General features: G+C 37.6%; 1 protein-coding gene across 1 annotated transcript in view; it reads left to right on the top strand.

The window, feature by feature from the left end:
* The window catches only part of CFTR (CF transmembrane conductance regulator), a 345866-nt gene that overhangs the window by 89676 nt on the left and 234633 nt on the right, over positions 1-21557 (top strand). Inside the window, exons 4-5 of the mRNA XM_053716685.1 lie at positions 4287-4502; positions 13884-13973. Coding sequence (XP_053572660.1) covers positions 4287-4502; positions 13884-13973 — 306 coding nt within the window. The remainder of the gene's footprint in view (positions 1-4286; positions 4503-13883; positions 13974-21557) is intronic.

Genomic DNA, 21557 nt, shown 5'->3' with positions numbered 1-21557 from the left:
TATTAAAGTTGCGGCGGGGTCCAGGAGTGGTGGGATAGGGGTTAAACATTTTAGTATAGTGGCGGTGTTTAGTGACAGGGTATAAATAAAGTTGGTAAAAAGCCGAATAGCAGCGAGATCGATGACTGTTAGTTAACAACAGTCCGCTGCTCATTACCCCATACTTGGTGCGCAGCTTTTTGCCGGCTTTTTTTATAAATATGGAGAATGTATTCAGGTCTGCGGCCGCGATGTTAGGCGATGTTAGGTGAGCGTATTGGTGCCGGCGAATGCAGCATAGTTGACAGCTTGATAAATAGGCCTCAATGACTGAGTTAGGCCTTGTTTACACCATTGACAAGTACAGATTGACTTCTCAGCAAAAAGATAATTACAAGATATTTAATGTACTTTTAACTTGGATGAATTTCTTATCTGCCAAAGAGAGCATAAACCCACCATGTAGTTTGTAACAACAACTCAGCAAACAACTGAAAAGCGCCAAGTACTGCAGGATATTAGAATTATTCTTAAAAAATTACATGCAAAAAAATAATAAATGCAACAGAATCATAATACATTCAGGAACAAATAAATCACATTCCAAACTTCATGTAATGTTCCTACTTTTCTGCAGGTAGAGTCTTTCCGTGAACGTGTCACAATGTCCAAAGACAGCCAAAAACGTCTCTCCTTACTATGCAGCTCCCTTTTAAATCACTGGTGTGATATCGGTGAATGATGTACACTTAGGACTAGAAAAAAGAAGAAAGTGTGGAGCGCAAAGGGAAAAAAAGAAGAAACATCATGGTGCAGTATATCCAAATAAAATAGATAAATTTATTGTATACACTATAAAAACAAACCCACAAGTGCGACCTCAAACAATGTGAGGTATGTATTGAGCGTTGGTACAAGTGACTCCACTCTGTACTGGAGCGCTCCTTATATCCCCAGACCTTCCTGTCTGCAGTAGCAACTGTCCGATGACACGTAGAGAGATATATGGGCGAGATGTGGCGAGATCTATTACCCCAGAGCAGGTCCCTCATCCAGAATGGCAAACCATTGTTGCCGGCAACGGTTTCTCGCAGACCGGAAGAGGTTTGGCGTCACAGTACGTGTGTGTGGGCGTGGCCTTATGCATTTTGCGGGACTCCTCCCGCTTCGTCAGAGAAACCGTTGCCGGCAACACGGGTTTGCCATTCTGGATGAGGGACCTGCTTTGGGGTAATAGATCTCGCCTATATATCTCTTTACGTGTCATCGGACAGTTGCTACTGCAGACAGGTAGGTCTAGGGATATAAGGAGCGCTCCAGTCACTTGTACCAACGCTCAATACATACCTCACATTGTTTGAGGTCGCACTTGTGAGTTTGTTTTATTAGTGTATACAATAAATTTATCTATTTTATTTGGATATACTGCACCATGATGATTCTTCTTTTTTTCCCTTTGTGCTCCTTGCTTTCTTCTTTTTTTCTAGTCCTAAGTGTAGTTTGTAACATTAGAAATGCATTATCGGGGGGCGGAGCCAACTGCCGAACTGGAGGGATGCATCTCTCCAGAGCTCCTGTTGCTTATATAAAAATGTTATTATTTTGAGCACATTAAGGAATCTTATTTTCAGCTCTCATCTTTATTAAACTCTGTGTAGTGTACCGAATCCTAAAATGGCTTTGAAAACAACGCTAGACCCTGCACTAGCCCAAGACTCTTTCTGGCCCGCTACATTTGCTGTGTGAGGCGATACGCCATCTTCTAGAACATGTATGCACTGTAACTCCCATTGGACACACATAACACGCAATGGAGGGGCAAATTATCTCTATACTGAACAGGCTGACGCTCTCTATGGATGTCCACCACGGCGAACTAGTAGCAGTGCTTAGAACAGCTATGAGTGGGAGACTAGTTGCGCTGCTAACAAGTGAGGAGGCAGAGGCAACTAGAAAACATATGCCGGACGCGCCGCATGTGAGCCGTGACACCCTTCAGTGTTCAGTGACTGTACACATGGACGATGAAAGATATCCTGGGCCCCACATGGAGGATTCAGCAGAGCTGAACACACAGTCAGGTCAATGGCAGCCTATCACCGCTAACGCGGAAGAAACATGCTCTCAACAGCGAGAACCGGGGCCTCTACCAGCACCACTAGCAACTCCTGTTAGTTGCACCCTACCAGTAGAGCTATGGTTTGAAACTACAAGAATGTCGTCACCGGCACCTGATTTATTTTCTGACGGCTCTCGGGCTGAAATAGTGCTGCTCATTTGTCTCCCGCCGTGGTCTGCATGGTTACTCTGAATGCAAAGTATTGCAACACTAAGTCCAGCATGCCACGGTTACCCTACGATCTGACTCCACAGCTAACTAGCAGGACCTGCACATCATACGACCCAGCGCCACAGCTTGCCTGTATTCTGCCCCTCAGTCAAAGCACAAGGACTGGAGTAGGGTAATGTAGCCGCTATATTATAGAAGCCATAGCTACCAGCTCTCACATAAAGCTCCCTAACAAGTGTACCTGCTGGACATTTTCATGAGACTTTAACAGTGGGCTGCAAACGTTGGGTGGTTGTACCTTTCTCCTACTACATAAACTCCCAGCGCTTTGATTTAGCTATGGTGGTCTGGACTAATCACACAGGAACTAAAGACACAGGCACCTTAATGAGAACATTCATGTTTGATAAGGGTGTATGTCCTCCTACGTTTGTTAGTGGCCTGTTATATATTTGTTGAATTTCAAGTAAATTGCACTCTTTACTGACATTATTCACTCCTAGTACAGTTTAAGTAACAGCTTTTTTTTTTATTCTTCAGCAGCCACTTAGCTTTTGAGCCCTCTCTGACCTTCTGAAATGTATGTGTCCACCTCCTCAGCTGTAGAGTCTGGGGTTAAATTGAGGTAGAGTAGACGAGTTTTTTGCCCCATAATTACTTAGAAACTAAGTTGGTCTTATGTGAGGTTGACTCTTATGGAGCGCCAATGTCTATTATGTGTTCACTAACCTCCCTTGCCCTTCATTTCTTTATTTAACCAATTTGTCATATTAATGAGGTTTAATCTGTCTATAAACAGAATGCTTTCTTTTTTTCAGAGGAGCCTATACATATTTCTTTAATTATTCAGTCCATAACTGTACTAATGTCACTCTCTTACGCTTTAGGTAGCTCTATAGAGAATATATGAGTTCACAGTCTTATCTAATGTTATCATGGCTTATTTGTCATACCTCACATGGGCCTACTGTCATTTGCTATCGTGACACATCTAAATATGTTTTATGACTCTCACTACCTGAATGCAGCAATGAATATATTAAGCAGTAAAACCATAGGTCACTATACAGGGGACTTTATGTACATTATATAATGCCTTCAGTTTCCCTAATGTATTTTCTCTGATAATCAGGATCTTGTCCTTAATATAGTATAACTATGTTAACTTCCTATGCTTAAGGTTTAGTGTTACATGAGTTGTTTTCCTGTCTCAACCGAAATATGTTGGAAGTTTTATCTTTAATGAGACTTTCCCACTCCTAGCCTTAACTGCTCACAGGCACTGTCCCACTTGTAGAGCCCATATCCCTGACTTGGTAGTAAGCCCTCTGGTCACCCCCATTCCACACGGCTGACCAGGAATTTAGACAACTTAAACTCTAGATCCAAAAGTGACCACTCTCAAATTACACTTATGGTTTTAGCTTGTGTATATATGTTTTCAGGCTCCCTCTATAGGAGTACAAAGGATTGGATGGCTGTGGTTATGTTTATATTAAGTAATAATCCTTTAGTTCCAACTAAACTTGCTCCTGGTGCTGACATACTAACTGGCTCCGCCCTCCACCCCCCCCATCCTCCCCCCTATTACATTTTGAGCGGCTCTCGCCCGCTGCATCCTCCTCCCCCATAAATCTATAGAGTTACCTCCTCCCTAGTCTTACCCTTATCTGAATAGATACCTTACTCTTTTTTGTATATCGCTAGGAGAGGACCTTTTTGCTTATATTACGTTTATGATACTCTAAAACAAAAGTGAAGTCTTTCTATGTGATAAGCCCACATTTGCTGGTAATGTTTGAGATACTAGAATGCCATACTCTCCCAACTATGCTGTGTATACATTGACTTGTAAATGTTTTGGGGCATACCCTATATTCTGTACTTGTTTATGACTTCAATAAAAAAATTATTTAAAAAAAAAAATGCATTATCATCAAACAAGGGCTTAATCAAAATCATATAATTTATTGTTATTCCTTCGTACCCTTACAGTTATAATGCTTGTTTCTTTCAGGAAGTTACCAAAGCAGTTCAGCCACTTTTACTTGGAAGAATCATTGCCTCTTATGATCCAGACAATTCTCATGAACGCTCAATTGCTTATTACCTGGGGATCGGCCTTTGCCTGCTTTTTTTTATCAGAATGCTGCTTTTACACCCTGCAATTTTTGGACTCCACCACATAGGAATGCAAATGAGAATAGCAATGTTTAGTTTAATTTATAAAAAGGTAAGATTCTGTCATGTGGATAATAAATATGATGACATAAGGATTAATACTGCCCCTCAGCATTTTGTAAGGTTCTGAGATCAATATGGTTTTGTGGTATATGAAGTCCCAGTTGGGTTCTGCCAACAAAAAACTGTTTTGCCAGAAGCTGCTCATTAAAGGTACACTAAACTTAAACTAAAAAATGTTTATTTCATGATTCAAATAGAGCATGCAATTTTAAGCAACTTTCTATTTTAATCCTATTACCAATTTTTCTTTCTTCTTTTGATATCTTTATTTGAAAATCAGGAATGAAATCTTAGCAGATGGCACATTTTTGGTTCAGAACCTGGGTTATGCTTGCTGATTGGTGGCTAAATGTAGCCCCAAATCAGCAAGTGCTATCCATGGTCCTCAAAGTTACATTTCTGGTTTTTCAAATAAATATAGCAAGAGAACGAAGAAAAATGATAATAGGAGTAAATTAGAAAGTTGCTTAAAATGCAATGCTCTGCGCTAAAATAGAGGTAAGTATTTTGTAGTCTGTATTCAGTAGAGCTATTGGTCTATAAGACTCTTTTTGATCAGGATCCTTCCCCTGCTTTAATATTAGGGAAGTATAAGAGGCCGCGAAATTGGGAGAGATCATGTTACCCTGAATATACATGTCATTAAAAAGCTTAGCTAAGTGTGGGACGATCCGTGAGGACAAAAATCTGTAAAATTCATTAGGTAGGGCATCGGGGCCTTATTTAGGGGAGATCCTGTATAGCTCTAGTAACTTCTAATTCAGAGATAGCGGAATTCAAGGTATCAGATAACTCAGAAGTTAAAGCTGGATACAAAATTTTGCCCCAGAAATCCTCCCGCTCGCAACCATTCGAGTTCTTGAAGGAATAAAGCTCTTGATAATATTCTGTGAAAACTTTTAAGACATCTTCCGCTGTTGAGACCAATTTTTCTCCACTTTGGATACTGTCAATCAAAGTGAGTCTTTATCCCTTTTGACAAGGTTCGCAAGGAGTTTCCCTGTTTTGTTGCCATATCTATATAGCTTGGCCTGAAATTTCAGTTCTTTTTGTGTGGTCCAATGAATGAGGAAGGTATCCCTTTCCTTCTTAGCTTGTGTATATCTTTCCCAGCCTTCTGGTGTTCTCTGTAATAGATAACCATTACATGAGTTAGATACTGATTTCAACACTTCATTTTCTCTCTCTTTATATTTCTTAGTTCTGTAAATATTATACGTTAGGATTACAATTGCTTCTTCCTAGTATTATTCACAAGACCAAGCAGGATCTTATCTAAGCGGAATTCTCCAGCAAAAATAGAGAAGTCCTTTGTCACTAAAGATTATTTTAAAACATTAGAGAAACAGGGCTTTGGGGGGGAGGAGGGCACCTCTGGCTTTGCAATTATTGCGATAGATGCTGAAAAAGCATTCAATTCAGTTCATTTTGATGATCTGTTATCCTCCCTCTCCCATTTTGGCTTTAGAGATAAGTTGCCTAAATGTATCGACAATCTATATAGCAAGGCCTCCACGAAATTAATTGTAAATGGTATGACCTCTGCAGATATCAGGCTAAAGAGGGGAACAAGACAGGGGTGCCCTCTTTCTCCCCTCTTGTTTGATGTAGCTATTGAACCCTTGGCCATTTTAATAAGACAGCAGTTGGAAGGTATTAAGATTGGTAAAAAAGAGCTCAAAATAGCTCTTTATGCCAACGATATTCTGATATTACAAACACTAGAATAAATGTACCCAAACTCCTTTCAATTATCGAACAATTCGGTTCGTTCTCAGGGTATAAGGTAAATACCTCAAAGTCATTCTGTCATGTGGATAATAAATATGATGACATAAGGATTAATACTGCCCCTCAGCATTTTGTAAGGTTCTGAGATCAATATGGTTTTGTGGTATATGAAGTCCCAGTTGGGGTTCTGCCAACAAAAAAACTGTTTTGCCAGAAGCTGCTCATTAAAGGTACACTAAACTTAAACTAAAAAATGTTTATTTCATGATTCAAATAGAGCATTGCAATTTTAAGCAACTTTCTATTTTAATATCCTATTACCAATTTTTCTTTCTTCTTTTGATATCTTTATTTGAAAATCAGGAATGAAATCTTAGCAGATGGCACATTTTTGGTTCAGAACCTGGGTTATGCTTGCTGATTGGTGGCTAAATGTAGCCCCAAATCAGCAAGTGCTATCCATGGTCCTCAAACTTACATTTCTGGTTTTTCAAATAAATATAGCAAGAGAACGAAGAAAAATGATAATAGGAGTAAATTAGAAAGTTGCTTAAAATGCAATGCTCTGCGCTAAAATAGAGGTAAGTATTTTGTAGTCTGTATTCAGTAGAGCTATTGGTCTATAAGACTCTTTTTGATCAGGATCCTTCCCCTGCTTTAATATTAGGGAAGTATAAGAGGCCGCGAAATTGGGAGAGATCATGTTACCCTGAATATACATGTCATTAAAAAGCTTAGCTAAGTGTGGGACGATCCGTGAGGACAAAATCTTGTAAAATTCATTAGGTAGGGCATCGGGGCCTTATTTAGGGGGAGATCCTGTATAGCTCTAGTAACTTCTAATTCAGAGATAGCGGAATTCAAGGTATCAGATAACTCAGAAGTTAAAGCTGGATACAAAATTTTGCCCCAGAAATCCTCCCGCTCGCAACCATTCGAGTTCTTGAAGGAATAAAGCTCTTGATAATATTCTGTGAAAACTTTTAAGACATCTTCCGCTGTTGAGACCAATTTTTCTCCACTTTGGATACTGTCAATCAAAGGTGAGTCTTTATCCCTTTTGACAAGGTTCGCAAGGAGTTTCCCTGTTTTGTTGCCATATCTATATAGCTTGGCCTGAAATTTCAGTTCTTTTTGTGTGGTCCAATGAATGAGGAAGGTATCCCTTTCCTTCTTAGCTTGTGTATATCTTTCCCAGCCTTCTGGTGTTCTCTGTAATAGATAACCATTACATGAGTTAGATACTGATTTCAACACTTCATTTTCTCTCTCTTTATATTTCTTAGTTCTGTAAATATTATACGTTAGGATTACAATTGCTTCTTCCTAGTATTATTCACAAGACCAAGCAGGATTCTTATCTAAGCGGAATTCTCCAGCAAAAATAAGAGAAGTCTTTGTCACTAAAGATTATTTTAAAACATTAGAGAAACAGGGCTTTGGGGGGGAGGAGGGCACCTCTGGCTTTGCAATTATTGCGATAGATGCTGAAAAAGCATTCAATTCAGTTCATTTTGATGATCTGTTATCCTCCCTCTCCCATTTTGGCTTTAGAGATAAGTTGCCTAAATGTATCGACAATCTATATAGCAAGGCCTCCACGAAATTAATTGTAAATGGTATGACCTCTGCAGATATCAGGCTAAAGAGGGGAACAAGACAGGGGTGCCCTCTTTCTCCCCTCTTGTTTGATGTAGCTATTGAACCCTTGGCCATTTTAATAAGACAGCAGTTGGAAGGTATTAAGATTGGTAAAAAAGAGCTCAAAATAGCTCTTTATGCCAACGATATTCTGATATTACAAACACTAGAATAAATGTACCCAAACTCCTTTCAATTATCGAACAATTCGGTTCGTTCTCAGGGTATAAGGTAAATACCTCAAAGTCTGAGCTTATGTGGATTAAACAAACTAAAGAATCACTTAATAATTTCCCTTTTAAGGAAGTATCTCATTCATTTAAATACTTAGGTATGTCAATATCTCCCAACTCAGACACATGGTATTGACTGAATATTCTTTCAATATTAAATAAAGTCAGAGATAATTTGGTAAATTGGAAAAATCTTTCTTTATCTATCTCTGGCCACATTGCTCTTTACAAGATGATTCTCCTCCCAAAAATACTTTATGTTCTCCAAAATATCCCATTGATGCTGAAGGGAAAAGATATTAGGTTATTTAATACTGTATTAAGAGGTTTCATTTGGCAGTATAAAAAACCTAGAATTTCGCTACCTAAACTCTCGCTTCCTAGGAAATACGTAGGCATGCTATTACCAGACCTTTGTAGCTATAATTATGTTTTTCTAGCACGTATAGTCACTGACTGGTTATATTCCAGCGATTATGTTACAAATAATTTTCATTTGAACCCACTTTGACATCTGATTTGGATACGCATGCGCAATATCAGCTACACGAAAAAGTACATACCCACTTTATTGTCCAATCAAAATTTAGCCGGTTTTGCCTCTATCGTTCATTGGACACTTGTGTAGTTACGCATGCGCATTATTCGGCAATAGACGCCGCAATGTGGTTTATAATCTGTGATGTTTCTGTTATATGTATATACCTGATGAAATGGTCGTTGGACCGGGAAAAGCGTTGTGATATTCTGTCAACAATAAATGTCAGTTGATTTTACTATTCGGCCATCATAAGCTTTTTTTATTTGCATTGACTTTGCTGAACAACTTTAATACTATCTCAGCTACGAATGCACCTTTGTTCATCCCTTGCTGGAAGTTGTATCGGAGGATAACAGCGGTAAAAGCAGTGCAACTATTGCGAGGGGATAGCTTGCTGAACAGCTATAAGAGTTCAGACCGCACCTGTGGCACTTCTCAAGTGCTTTGGATATCGTAAGTTTGCACTTGTCATTGCGTGATTACCCAAATATCACTGATTGTGCACTATTGTGACACCTTCTTCTTGTCTTTTCCATCTTACAAATAATGACTGAGACAGAAATGTGATTTATCCATTCCTTCCTACAACACTAATCCATTGTAATAGTAGTTTTTTTACCTCGAGAGGTTGGAAAAATGTAGGTCTATCGCTAACCTGATGCAGGCCTGGTGGCGAATTTGTAAACTTTTGGCTGTAGAAGGTAGGGTTTCTAAATTTATGCCATTAATGGGAAATCCCCAATTCCCAGCGGGATTACAGTCGGCACTCTTCTTGAGGTGGCACAAAATGGGCCTAGATAATATTTCCCTTCTGTTAGCCATGGAGAGGAAGTGTATTAAAACTTTTAGATCTCTTAAGGAAGAATTTAATCTCTTCCAAAAAGATTTAGTTGCCTATTTACAAGCAAGACATTTTGTACTTAAATTAACGAGTGACTTTGGCTGGAACTGGTCCTGCGGGAGCCTAGAAAACTGGCTGCTCTTGGTAAAGAACGGTCATATGTCGTTTTCTACAGTATATCAAACTCTTAGCTCCCTGAACAGTCCTCTTAACCTGGAGAAGTTATCTTCTAAATGGGCCTTAATGACTTCACAAAGTAATGTTGACCCTGCCCTAATTCAATATTCCATTTCTGAAGTTATGCGAACCACGCTCTCTTCCTCATGGAGAGAATCACATACCAAATTACTCTTCATGACATATTACACGCCAGACAAAAGTTTTAGATATGGAAATTCTAATTTTAATAAATGTCCCAAGTGTTAGTTTCCCTCAGCAAATTTGGTGCATATGATCTGGGAATGTCCAAAGAAAAGATCCCTCTGGCTGAAATTAGAGTACTGACTTAAAACTACATTGGGAGTCTCTCCTCTGGTCTTATCACTACGACACATAGTGTTTCTTCAGACTGACATAAAAGAGACTAATAGTAAAATAATCAGTTTGTCCATACTTGCAACCAGGTATTTACTTTTCAAGAAATGGAAAGAAAAAGCGATACCTAGCATACCAGAGATTAAGAATTGTTTAAAGAAACAATGTATTATAGAACAGACTCATACCAATCTTTATAAGGAGGAGGATGTGAGGAAATTTTTCCTGAAATGGTCAGCATTCATTAAAACCCTTCCTCCTACAGAAGTAGATCTTTTAATTTACCCCTTCAGGAATTCAGATCTTGTTCTTCTTGGTTCCTGGTAACATACCGTCCTTAGACAAAAGACGAAGGGGCATATTTATCAAGCTCCGTATGGAGCTTGATGCCCGTGTTTCTGGCGAGCCTGCAGGCTCGCCAGAAACAGCAGTTATGAAGCAGCAGTCACAAAGACTGCTGCTCCATAACCTGTCCGCCTGCTCTGAGCAGGCGGACAGACATCGCCGGAAATCGCCGGAAATCAACCCGCGAGTCTGCAGGGGGGCGGCGTTGCACCAGCAGCTCTTGTGAGCTGCTGGTGCAATGCTGAATACGACGAGCGTATTGCTCGCCGTATTCAGCGAGGTCTGTCGGATATGATCCGCACTGTTGGATCAGGTCCGACAAACCTTGATAAATAGAGGCCGAAGAAGGAAAGAGGGAGAAAAAGGAAGAAAGAAACGCTCCCCCTTTTTTCTTTTTCTTTTCTCCTTTCCCCTCCCTCCTTATCTCGCCTACTTAAATAGATACTCTCAGGTTCAGAAATTGTTAGAAATGGTGGAATTACATCAATATAATCAGAATATTGTGATTTGTAGACAATTCATAATCCTAAAAGGTCATTTATGTTGAATTTTATTTATTCTCTTATTATACAGTAGTAGGTTTTTGGCTTAATTGGCTTTGTAAACTTGAATGTGATTCTCTGTACAAATTTTATATGGCCTTGCATGGCGTGGATTTTGTATCTTGATTATGTTGCCGGTTATAAATAAATAAAATAAAAAAAAAAATGCAAAGCTCTATCTGAATCATGAAAGAAAAAATTTGGGTTTAGTGTTCCTTTCATGGAATTTATTTTTAATGCAAATAAACACTTACTAAGGTTAGGACTCAGTTTCTATTATATATATACGTATATATTTTTTTATGGTATGAAAAACTATGGCCAAATTCCTTTCCACACTATTACTGATAGTGACAGCGCCACAGCATAAAGGTAGTCTGCAACTTTTGCATCAGCTATTACTTAGTAAGGGAGCACCTAGAACATAATAGTACCTTGTGACTGAAACTAGAATGTGTGACAGCCCTGGTCCTGCTGACCCATTTCTGACAACTGCTAAAAGTAATCGTACAAGTGTGATGACTCTTTGAATTGGGTTTATCCCCAACAAAATATAAAGTGCCATAAAACATGAGATCTGTGCATACCCTAAAAGGGCTAATTAAGTAAAAAATAGTTTGCATAAAAAATGTTTAAAAATTGCTTGCAAATATTTTAAAATAATTTTCAAAAATAAGCAAAATTAGTTACATAGCCATGCTGTCTGGAGTAGTCTGATGCACCCCCCTTATCAGTGTTTAGCATCAGAAACACAGGCAATGTATTTCAACTGAGTTCACATCTTATTTGCTTCTAGGCATGCTCCAGCAGATAATGAGTTTTAAAGTTGTGCATACTACCAAGTTAGACATAGATACAGCCATAGAAGGAATTGTGTGTGTGTGTGTGGAGGGGGGTCGAGTTAGAGCTGTACAATTCAGCAGCTTAAAAGAAAGGGTTAATGGCACTGCAGTATATATTTGGAGGTTAAGTACATATTATTATATTTTGTCTCTATTGCAACTTGTTCTATGTCCCTTTAACCCTCAGTCATATGATCTCCCACTACATATAACCCTATCTGCACCTGACCCAATAGCCCATCACCTCTATTAACCGCTATAAATAAAAATAAAGATGGGCCCATATCTCAACTCCACTGATGTGATGGGGAGAATGATAAGGGAGTAGATTTAGTAGCAGGGTATTTGTGATGGGAAGATGTCCTGGTGTGGGGCGTTACTAATGGAGAAACACTTAAGATATAAAAATTAATTAGAGGTGATTATTGTAATGCTCGTGGGATACCCCTCTATCAGACTGAACTCGGCCAGTAGTCTTGTTATCCCGGTGTCGAGCAGGAATGATAGGGAATATCCCAGAGCAGAGAAAGTTAGTAAGATGAGGAGAGCGGCACTCACCACAGGCAGGACAGTCCCCAGTGGCAACGGCAGAACAGGGCAAGGCAAATCACTGGAATGGTCAGACAGGCAGGATTCGGCAACAGTAAAGCAGTCCAACGTAAAACCACTAGAATGGTCAGGCAGGCAGGGTTTGGCAACGGTAAAGCAGTCCAAGGGCACACCACTAGAAAGGTCAGGCAGGCAGGGTTTGGCAACGGTAAAGCAATCCAGAATAACAGGGGTTAAGAAGTAGAGTAGTCAGACAGGCAGGGTTCAGCAGCAACATATCAGTCCAGCAATTTAGGGCTTAAATAGGTAGAGTAGTCAGACAGGCAGAGTTCAGCAGCAATATATCAGTCCAGCAATTTAGGGGTTAAACAGGTAGAGTAGTCAGACAGGCAGAGTTCAGCAGCAGCAAGGCAATAAGACAAAATGATTTATCACTCCCAGGAAGTAACACCTATACTTGGGCAGTGATAGATCGTGAAGAAGGAATTTAAATAGGCGCATGATTCACGCCCAGGCATCAGGACTGGAGAGGAGCGTGCGGTGATGACGTCAGCGATCCACGGCTCCGGGACCCAACAACAGGCCCCTGGCAACGAGCAGGCAAGAAGACCCTGCACCCCTAGCAACGGCTAGAGCGGCGCGGCATGACAATTATAAAGAGGAAGGGGATTGTGTATATGGGACTTTGCCAGTGGGGGATATTTATAAGGGTATACATTTGATTGGAGGGACCTGTAGGAGTGACACATGGCTTTTAGGGATATCTTAAGGAGCTGACATGTTATTCATGGGGCTAACAGTGCTGGGGAATTGTGCCTAGAAATAATTGCTGTGGGACCAAGTTAATATCTTTAAGAAAGGATCATAGTTAGGGTTAATTGTGGACACTGGCTATCCATGCCCTGTACAACCCTGATTCTGTCTTCATCTCACCTAGCTTTGCCTACCCCACCCACAGAATGCAAATGAATGTCCTGGAAGTCTGGGAACTTTTGGGAGGTATGATTGAGAAGAATCTTACAGAAATGCTGAAAATGTTAAGCGGCAGCACAGCTCTCTCTCAGTTTTCTGAAGCAATATCATATTGTTAGTGCACTATGATATGTAATAATATTACGTTTCCTATATGTTAGAAAGCCTACATTTCCTATGCATTAGAACAAACCTACCAATCAGATCCAGCTGCATGTGCATGGTGTTGATAAAATGGTAATGACTTTCATGTCAATTTAAATTATAACAAATGATTATAAAAATTAGATAAAAAACATAAAAGGCACTTATATTTTGTTTAAAGTATGTTTAAACAAAATAAGCTCAATATGATACATAAATGTAATATGCACAATTTATTCAGAATTAAAAGAAAAATATGATTGCAAAGAAACCACTACATTTTTAATTAGGGTTAACAAATTGACAAAAAAATATAACCATAAAAACACATAATGTGTACAACTACTTTCTAAATGTGTGTTTAATTAAATGCCCTGTTGGTAATGATCTCTAGAAAGCAAAGAAAAAAACAAGTTTACAGTTAATATATGTGTGTCTTGTTTTTGTTGTTGCAGACATTAAAACTTTCAAGCAAAGTTTTGGATAAAATAAGTACAGGCCAACTTGTAAGTCTTCTATCAAACAACCTAAATAAATTTGATGAGGTAAGCTATGGAAATAAAGTTATTTTAAGAAATAATTGCTGAATGCAAACTAATTAACAAGAGGAATTTGGTAACTGTAGTCACAGTTCAAGTGAAAAACACAATAAAGTTGATTTTTATGAGCAAGAATGTTCTTACCATTATTTTACTATATATTTGTTGACCTGTAAAATTCATTCAGTGAAGTGATTCTTATTGAAACTAAATAATGAAAAACACAACATGCAATAAAACCCATTTGTTTGTTATTTAAGTATTTTGCAAATACAAGAACTATTGAAAAACACAGATCAAAAAGAGCAGCCAAGCAATGTCTAGTAGATAACCTTTCTTATAAATTTGGAACATATAATATATAAAATGAAAATCATACACTGAAATGTATACACAGATTTTAAATTTTTTATGGAAATTGCTATGTCCACATACTACATTGCTATGTCCAAATATTATATTTCTTTAAGTTTAGTTACCATGAAAGTGTGATGAACTATAAAAGTTTGATATTATCTCCCTAATAGAATTCATTTGATGCCTGCAAAATTTTACAGCTCTCTGTGGGCTCGATTATCTAAACCTCGCCAGGTCAGATGTGGTTTTCCTTGCAGGGGCTGCCCTGGTGGAATAATCTTATAAAAGGTAGACATGTGCATTTCGTTTCGTTCCAAATTTAAATTTGGACGAATTTGTCAAATTCGGAGATTCGGATTGATTCGAATTTCCGAATTACCGTAGCACCAAATCTAACAAATAAATCCGAATTAGTTCGGATTTATTCTTAACATTCGGATGGCCATGGACTAATCACAATTACACTAGTATTGTACTGTATATTAGATTATATCACTCTGCTATGGGTTACACCTAATATTACAGTACATAATACTAGTCTAATTTACACAGCACATCCCACCTAACACATACCGAACTTCCGAATCGAATACATCCGAATACATCCAAATTTATTCGAATCCGAATGAATCCGAACGAATCCGAAACGAATGCATTCGAATGTATCCGAATTCGAATCGATCCAAAAACGAAATTTGAAAACATCCGAATCGATCCAAAACAAAAAATTTTTGCCGCGCACAAGTCTAATAAAAGGGGCAGTCCCTGTGAGAGGCAAGATAGCTCCTATTGAAAGTAATGGAGCTCGCTGGATAGGGACAGTTCACTCCATATAGTGGTTAGCAGGGGGGCACACTTTCAAAATTAAATCCTGCAGCCAATATTAATCACAATACATTGCTTTCTGCGTATAGCTTCTTACATTTGCCTATATTTTCGTTTGCATGTGTGTTTCTATAAGGGTATTAAGGATTTGGAGTATTTTATGAAAAGCTTGCCACTTTTTAGTTGGTGAGAAAAAACTGTGATATCTGTAATGCGAATATCTATGCAGAATTACGCTGGGATTAGAGAAACAATTTCATATACACCCATGGAATGCCCATGTTCAGCTAATTTTACGAAAAAACAAATACGCTTTATAATTTGTTCTTATAAGTACACATTTCTAATTGATTTTTGCGCATCCAGTTTACTAAAATTATGATTTACATTGTGCATGTTTTATACGATTTATTACTGTGTAATTTACATACAAATTTTACGTTTTTGGTAAAATACGAGTTTTGGTGAAGAATTGTGTTACAATGTTTGATGCACCTTAATGATTAAATATGAATATTGCATAAATATGTTTTTACATGTTTTCATCTACTTAACAGCAAAGGGCTCCAATGCACTTATATATATGTCTATATATGTGTAAATATGTAATTATGTGTTTATATGTGTATAAATGTCTGTACTTGCAATACGAGTGCACAGACGAATGCGAAACCCTGATATCGCTCGTGTGAAACAATTGCGCTTCACTCGTAATCTGGCCTAATATGGGCTTTTATGTTTTGCATGTTTATTTGTATAAATCTGTATAATCTTTTTGTTTAAACCTTATTATAGTAAAATCTCGGGTATAAAATGATTAGACACTAAAGGGTCAATTTATCAAGCTCCGTATGGCCCCGTGTTGAAGGCTCGCCAGAAACAGAAGTCATGAAGCAGCGGTCTAAAGAATACGATCGAGTTGATTGACACCCCCTGCTAGAGGCCGATTGGCCCGCAAATCTGCAGGGGGCGGCATAGCACCAGCAGTTCATAAGAACTGCTGGTGCAGTGATAAATGTCGACAGCGTATCTTATCGGCATTTATCGATGTGCGGCAGACATGATACGCTACATTGTATCATGTCCACTCGTACATTGTTAAATATACCTCTAAGAACTAAAGTAATTCTAACCATACATGGGAGTTGCTATATATTTTTAAGTCCTAACTATAGCAAGTCAGCAGGTGACAAGTATATGACTTAAAGGGACACTCAATCAAATTAAACTTTCATTATTCAGATAGAACATGCCATTTTTAACAACTTTCCAATTTACTTCCATTAACAAAATGTGCACAGTCTTTTTATATTTAAACGTTTTGAGTCCCCAGCTCCTACTGAGTATGTGCAAGAATAATTATTTATGCATTTGTGAATGGCTGATGGCTGTCACATGGTACGTGTATGCATTTGTGAATGGCTGGTGGCTGTCACATGGTACAGGGGGAGTGTAAAAAGACATAACTTTTAACATTTTCAGAAAAAAATCTACTACTCATTTGAAGTTCAGACTAAGTGCTATTGCATTGTCTTGTTTTCTTGCATTTGTTGATTATGCAAATCTACTGTGTTGACTGGTCATTTAACATCATCAACTTAGCATAAAGAAAATAAAAAATCTGCAGCTTTAAAAACAAATACCACTGACAACTAGAGTATTTATTTTAAGGATAATCATAATAAATCTGCCTTAAAATTAACCAAATGGCTCTCAGTGGCATTACCCATAACTTAAACCTGCAGATTATATATACAGTATGTAGGTATAGATATATACAGATATATATATATATGAATATCTGTTTATAAATACAATTTATAATACATATTTTGCAATGTGCAGAACATTGGAATGTGAAATATTTACAGTAAATACACAGTATAACACTATTAAATATGAACATTAGATAAATCTGTTTTACATGTTTTCATCTACTTAAATGCAAAGGGCTCCAATGCACTTATGTATATGTCTATATGTGTGTACATATGTATTTATATGTGTATATATATCTGTAAATACATATATACACATATAAATACATAAGTGCACATATATAAATATATATATATATATATATATATATATATATATACACACACACATATACATCATTAGACATATATGTTTGTATCTCAATGATAAAGCCCTTTGCATGCTTTTTCCCCCCTAACACCTGAGATCTCATATCTTTGAGCCCTTATAACTTTTTTTGTGCAATATTTTTTAAAATATTTTTTATTAGATTGCTTTATTATGAGTGCAACTGTACTTTAATTTTGATGTGTTTTGTAACACTTTTTTGTTGCGCAAAACAATTAACCAGAGCTCTGAGGACACGTAATCATTCTAGCGAAAATCGCTTGAGGGTAATCGTGTTTACTTTGAACTTGTAATACCAGCAGAAAAACCGATGTGAGAAAACACCCGCAATAAACCCCTTATCGCACACGCCACTTGTAATCTGACCCTTAATGTCTAGTGTCACTTTAAAAAACAATTTATATTGTGTAATACATGTTGAAAATGAGGAAGGCATGCACTAAGTATAGGGTTCCAGAGCTTATAATTATCTCTATTGCTTTTCAACAGGCACTTGTGAATGTACAATATTCTAAAAAGTGTTTTCCCCTCAGTAAATCTTTCGTTAATGCCTGTGCATTCTTCCCAAACATGAAGTATGATTGTGCTGTCCAACTATTTAGTATTGTTTTTTTATGGTAAATTATCACAAATTTTGGCTCTTACTTTACTGATAAGTTACAAAATAGATATCTCAAGTACATATGTAGTATCTGTATATTTGATCTGACTGATTGGTTGACATAACTTAAATTTTTTTACAGTATTATACATGTTCAAAGGCCAGAGTGTTCTTGCATGAAGTAAAATGTTGGAACACCCACATTGATGATAACATTTTTTTTTAAGCAAATACAAATCTAATTGTTTAGCGTATACTAGGGCTAGATTACAAGTGGCGGACAAACTGTAGCACACAAGCTATATAGGAATTTCTTTGCTTTTTGCGGGGGACGGAAATAGCCAGCGTATTACGAGGTGAAAGCAAATGCGTTAGCTTGAGCACAATCGCAATTTACATGCGTCAGGTTAGCGTGACTTCAGAGCTCCTGAAAAGGGTAGGGGAAGAAAAAAGTTGCACTGAACACAACATAAACACATGTAAAAGTACAGTTGCACTGATATTTACACTATCTGATAAAAAAATAGTTAAAAAAATTAATAAAAAAGGTATAAGGGCTCAAAGATATATAGTAAAAGGTCTGTAAAGTGCTTTACCATATATATATATATATATATATATATATATATACAGTATATATACAGTGTGTGTGTGTGTGTATATATATGTGTGTGTATGTATATATATATATATATATATATATATATGTATTGATGTGTTTACATTTGTATTTAAGTACTTATGTTTTTTGCTGTATATATATATATATACAGTATATATGTGTGTGTGTGTATGTTTATATATATATATATATATATATATATATATATGTATTGATGTGTTTACATTTGTATTTAAGTACTTATGTTTTTTGCTGTATATTTACTGTACATATTTCACATTCCAAAGCTCTTCACTTACAGGACAATACACATTTTTAGTGGCACGCTAACAGTTACGCGCGAGTGATAACGGGTTTATCATGGCTGCTTGCGTGCATTGGATGTTGAAAGTAAATGCGATCTCTTGAGCGCAATTTAAGAGCTCTGGTTAACTGTTACTCTCAAATAATATATATACATATAATTATATGTGTGTAGGTATGTATTTATATGTGATCATATGTATTTACAGACATATATATATATATATATATATACATATAAACACATTACTACGTACGTATACATATCTAGACATATATATAAGTGCATTGGAGCCCTTTACAGTCAAGTAAATGAAAACATGTAAAAGTATCTTTATGCAATATTCATATTTAATAAAGTGTACTGTGTATTTACTGTAAATATTTCACATTCCAATGTTCTTCACATAGGGGAATATGTTCTAAGTATTTAAAATGAGATATTCCTATATATAAAAATAATGTATGTATGTAAATATATATATATATATATATATGTGTATAGATATTTATTGCAGTGATTTTTAACCTTTTTTTTACTGTGGCACACTTTTTTTACATTAAAAAATCCTGTGGCACACCACCATCCCAAAATGTTAAAAAAATCACACATTGTAGCCTAATACAGCATACATATATACACATACACACAAACACACACATACTTTATGTATTGTGCTGTTATGCCATGCCTCCTACAAACTACTCCTGCACTGGGAGTAAAAAACAAGCAAAGTTAAAAAAATATGTCACACTGTTGTCAGTATGCCGTGGCACACCTGAGGATCTCTCACGGCACACTAGTGTGCCACGGCACACTGGTTGAAAAACACTGATTTATTGTACCAAAATACCATCAGATATATGTGGAAATATGTATTTATGAATAAATAGAACATATTCTGCTTTGTGAAAAACATTGGAATGTGAAATATTCATATTTTCATGTCGGTTAGCGCACATGAGCGTATGTGATTGGAATTGCGCCCAAGTAGGGTGTTTTTTTACCACTTTTCTTGCTCTATTGACTAATATGGGAGAATACATTAACAAGGTTGCAATATTGTAACCGGCTTTTTGAGTGTATTGTTTTAACATGCGAGCAAAAACGTTTTACTTTTTAACATGTAATATGAGAGATAACTGAAGTGCGCAAAAAGCTTACATCTAGCGGAGTTAGTGTGCAAGCTGGAGCAATAAAAATCTCTCCACTTGCAATATACAGTATACAACAGAAGTGAGTAGACCCCAGTGCAATATAACTTAAATGTCAAATGATTCAAAATTGTATCACCTTACAGTAACTGCATTATTTCTAAGTTTTACACTAGGGTATTTTCTCTTATGTAAAATTAAAAAGTTTAGATTTTCTATATTAAAATTACCAGCCACACAGCAGGAACTCAATGCAACAAAAGTCAGTACACCTTTCATTACTGAGATTCAAAAATGTTATTTTTTCAATACTTTGTATGTCCACCTTTAATTTTGATAACTGACTCAATCCTCCTCGCATGGAGGATACCAGTGTCATACAAATTTCTGGAGAGATGTTCTACCATCCTTCAGATAAGTTTTAACAGACAATGAGGCCCATTTATCAAGCTCCGAATGGAGCTTGTGGGCTCGTGTTTCTGGAGAGTCTTCAGACTCGCCAGAAACAGCAGTTATGAAGCAGCGGTCTGAAGACCGCTGCTCCATAACCCTGTCTGCTTGCTCTTAACAGGCGGACAGGAATCGCCACAATTCAACCCGATCGAGTACGATCTGGTTGATTGACACCTCCCTGCTGGCGGCTTGTGAGCTGCTGGTGCAATGCTGAATACGGAGAGCGTATTGCTCTCCACATTCAGCGAGGTCTTGTGGACCTGATCCGCACTGTCAGATCAGGTCCGCAAGACCTTTAATAAATGGAACACAACCCCTCCAGCAAATATTGAGGCCTATTACCTTTCTCTTTAAAATACCCTAAAGGTAAAGGTATGTCATTAGATCAGCAACAGCTTGCTAATTCTCTCAAACCTCTCATCTCATCCTTCTCCTCCTTTTCCTGCCCTGACCAATCTATCTGCAACTATAATTCCACCCTTACATCCGTCCTTGACAATCTGGCCCCTCTTACCATAGCTCGGATATCACACACTCATCCTCAGCCCTGGCATATTCCTCTGACACAGTACCTACGCAGATGTTCCCGTACTGCTGAGCGGCACTGGAGAAAATCTCGGAGTTCAGCTGATTTTCTTCATTACAAATTCATCTTGAATTCCTACTATTCTTCCCTTAATCTCCATAAGCAACATAACTTATCTACTCTTATCGCTAATCTTTCTTCAAACCCAAAACGTCTGTTCTCCACTTTCAATACTCTTCTCCGCCCTCCCCCACCTCCTAATACAACTTCACTGTCAGCTCAAGACTTTGCCAGCCACTTCATTAACAAAATTCCATCAGAAACTAAATCAGTTCTCAGCATAATTCCATTCTCTTACCCCCTCAAATGCTCTCAATCAACCACAACCCGCATAACCTGAAACTTAGCTCATTCTCCCCTGTTACTGAGGAAAAAGTTTCGGCACTTATACTGCGCTCTCACCTCACTACCTGTCCCCTTGACCCTATCCCCTCACAGCTACTCCCCTCCCTCTCTGCTTCCTCGTACCTCTATACTCACACACATTTTCAACCTCTCCCTCCGCACCAATATATTTCCCTCATCTCTGAAACATGCACTGGTCACACCTATCCTCAAAAACCCTTCCCTTGATCCAACCAC

Source organism: Bombina bombina, chromosome 6 (genome assembly GCF_027579735.1).
Source record: "Bombina bombina isolate aBomBom1 chromosome 6, aBomBom1.pri, whole genome shotgun sequence".
NCBI classification, from domain to species: domain Eukaryota; kingdom Metazoa; phylum Chordata; class Amphibia; order Anura; family Bombinatoridae; genus Bombina; species Bombina bombina.
Note: the sequence above shows the minus strand (reverse complement) of the source record. Positions and strands in the feature narration are given on the sequence as shown.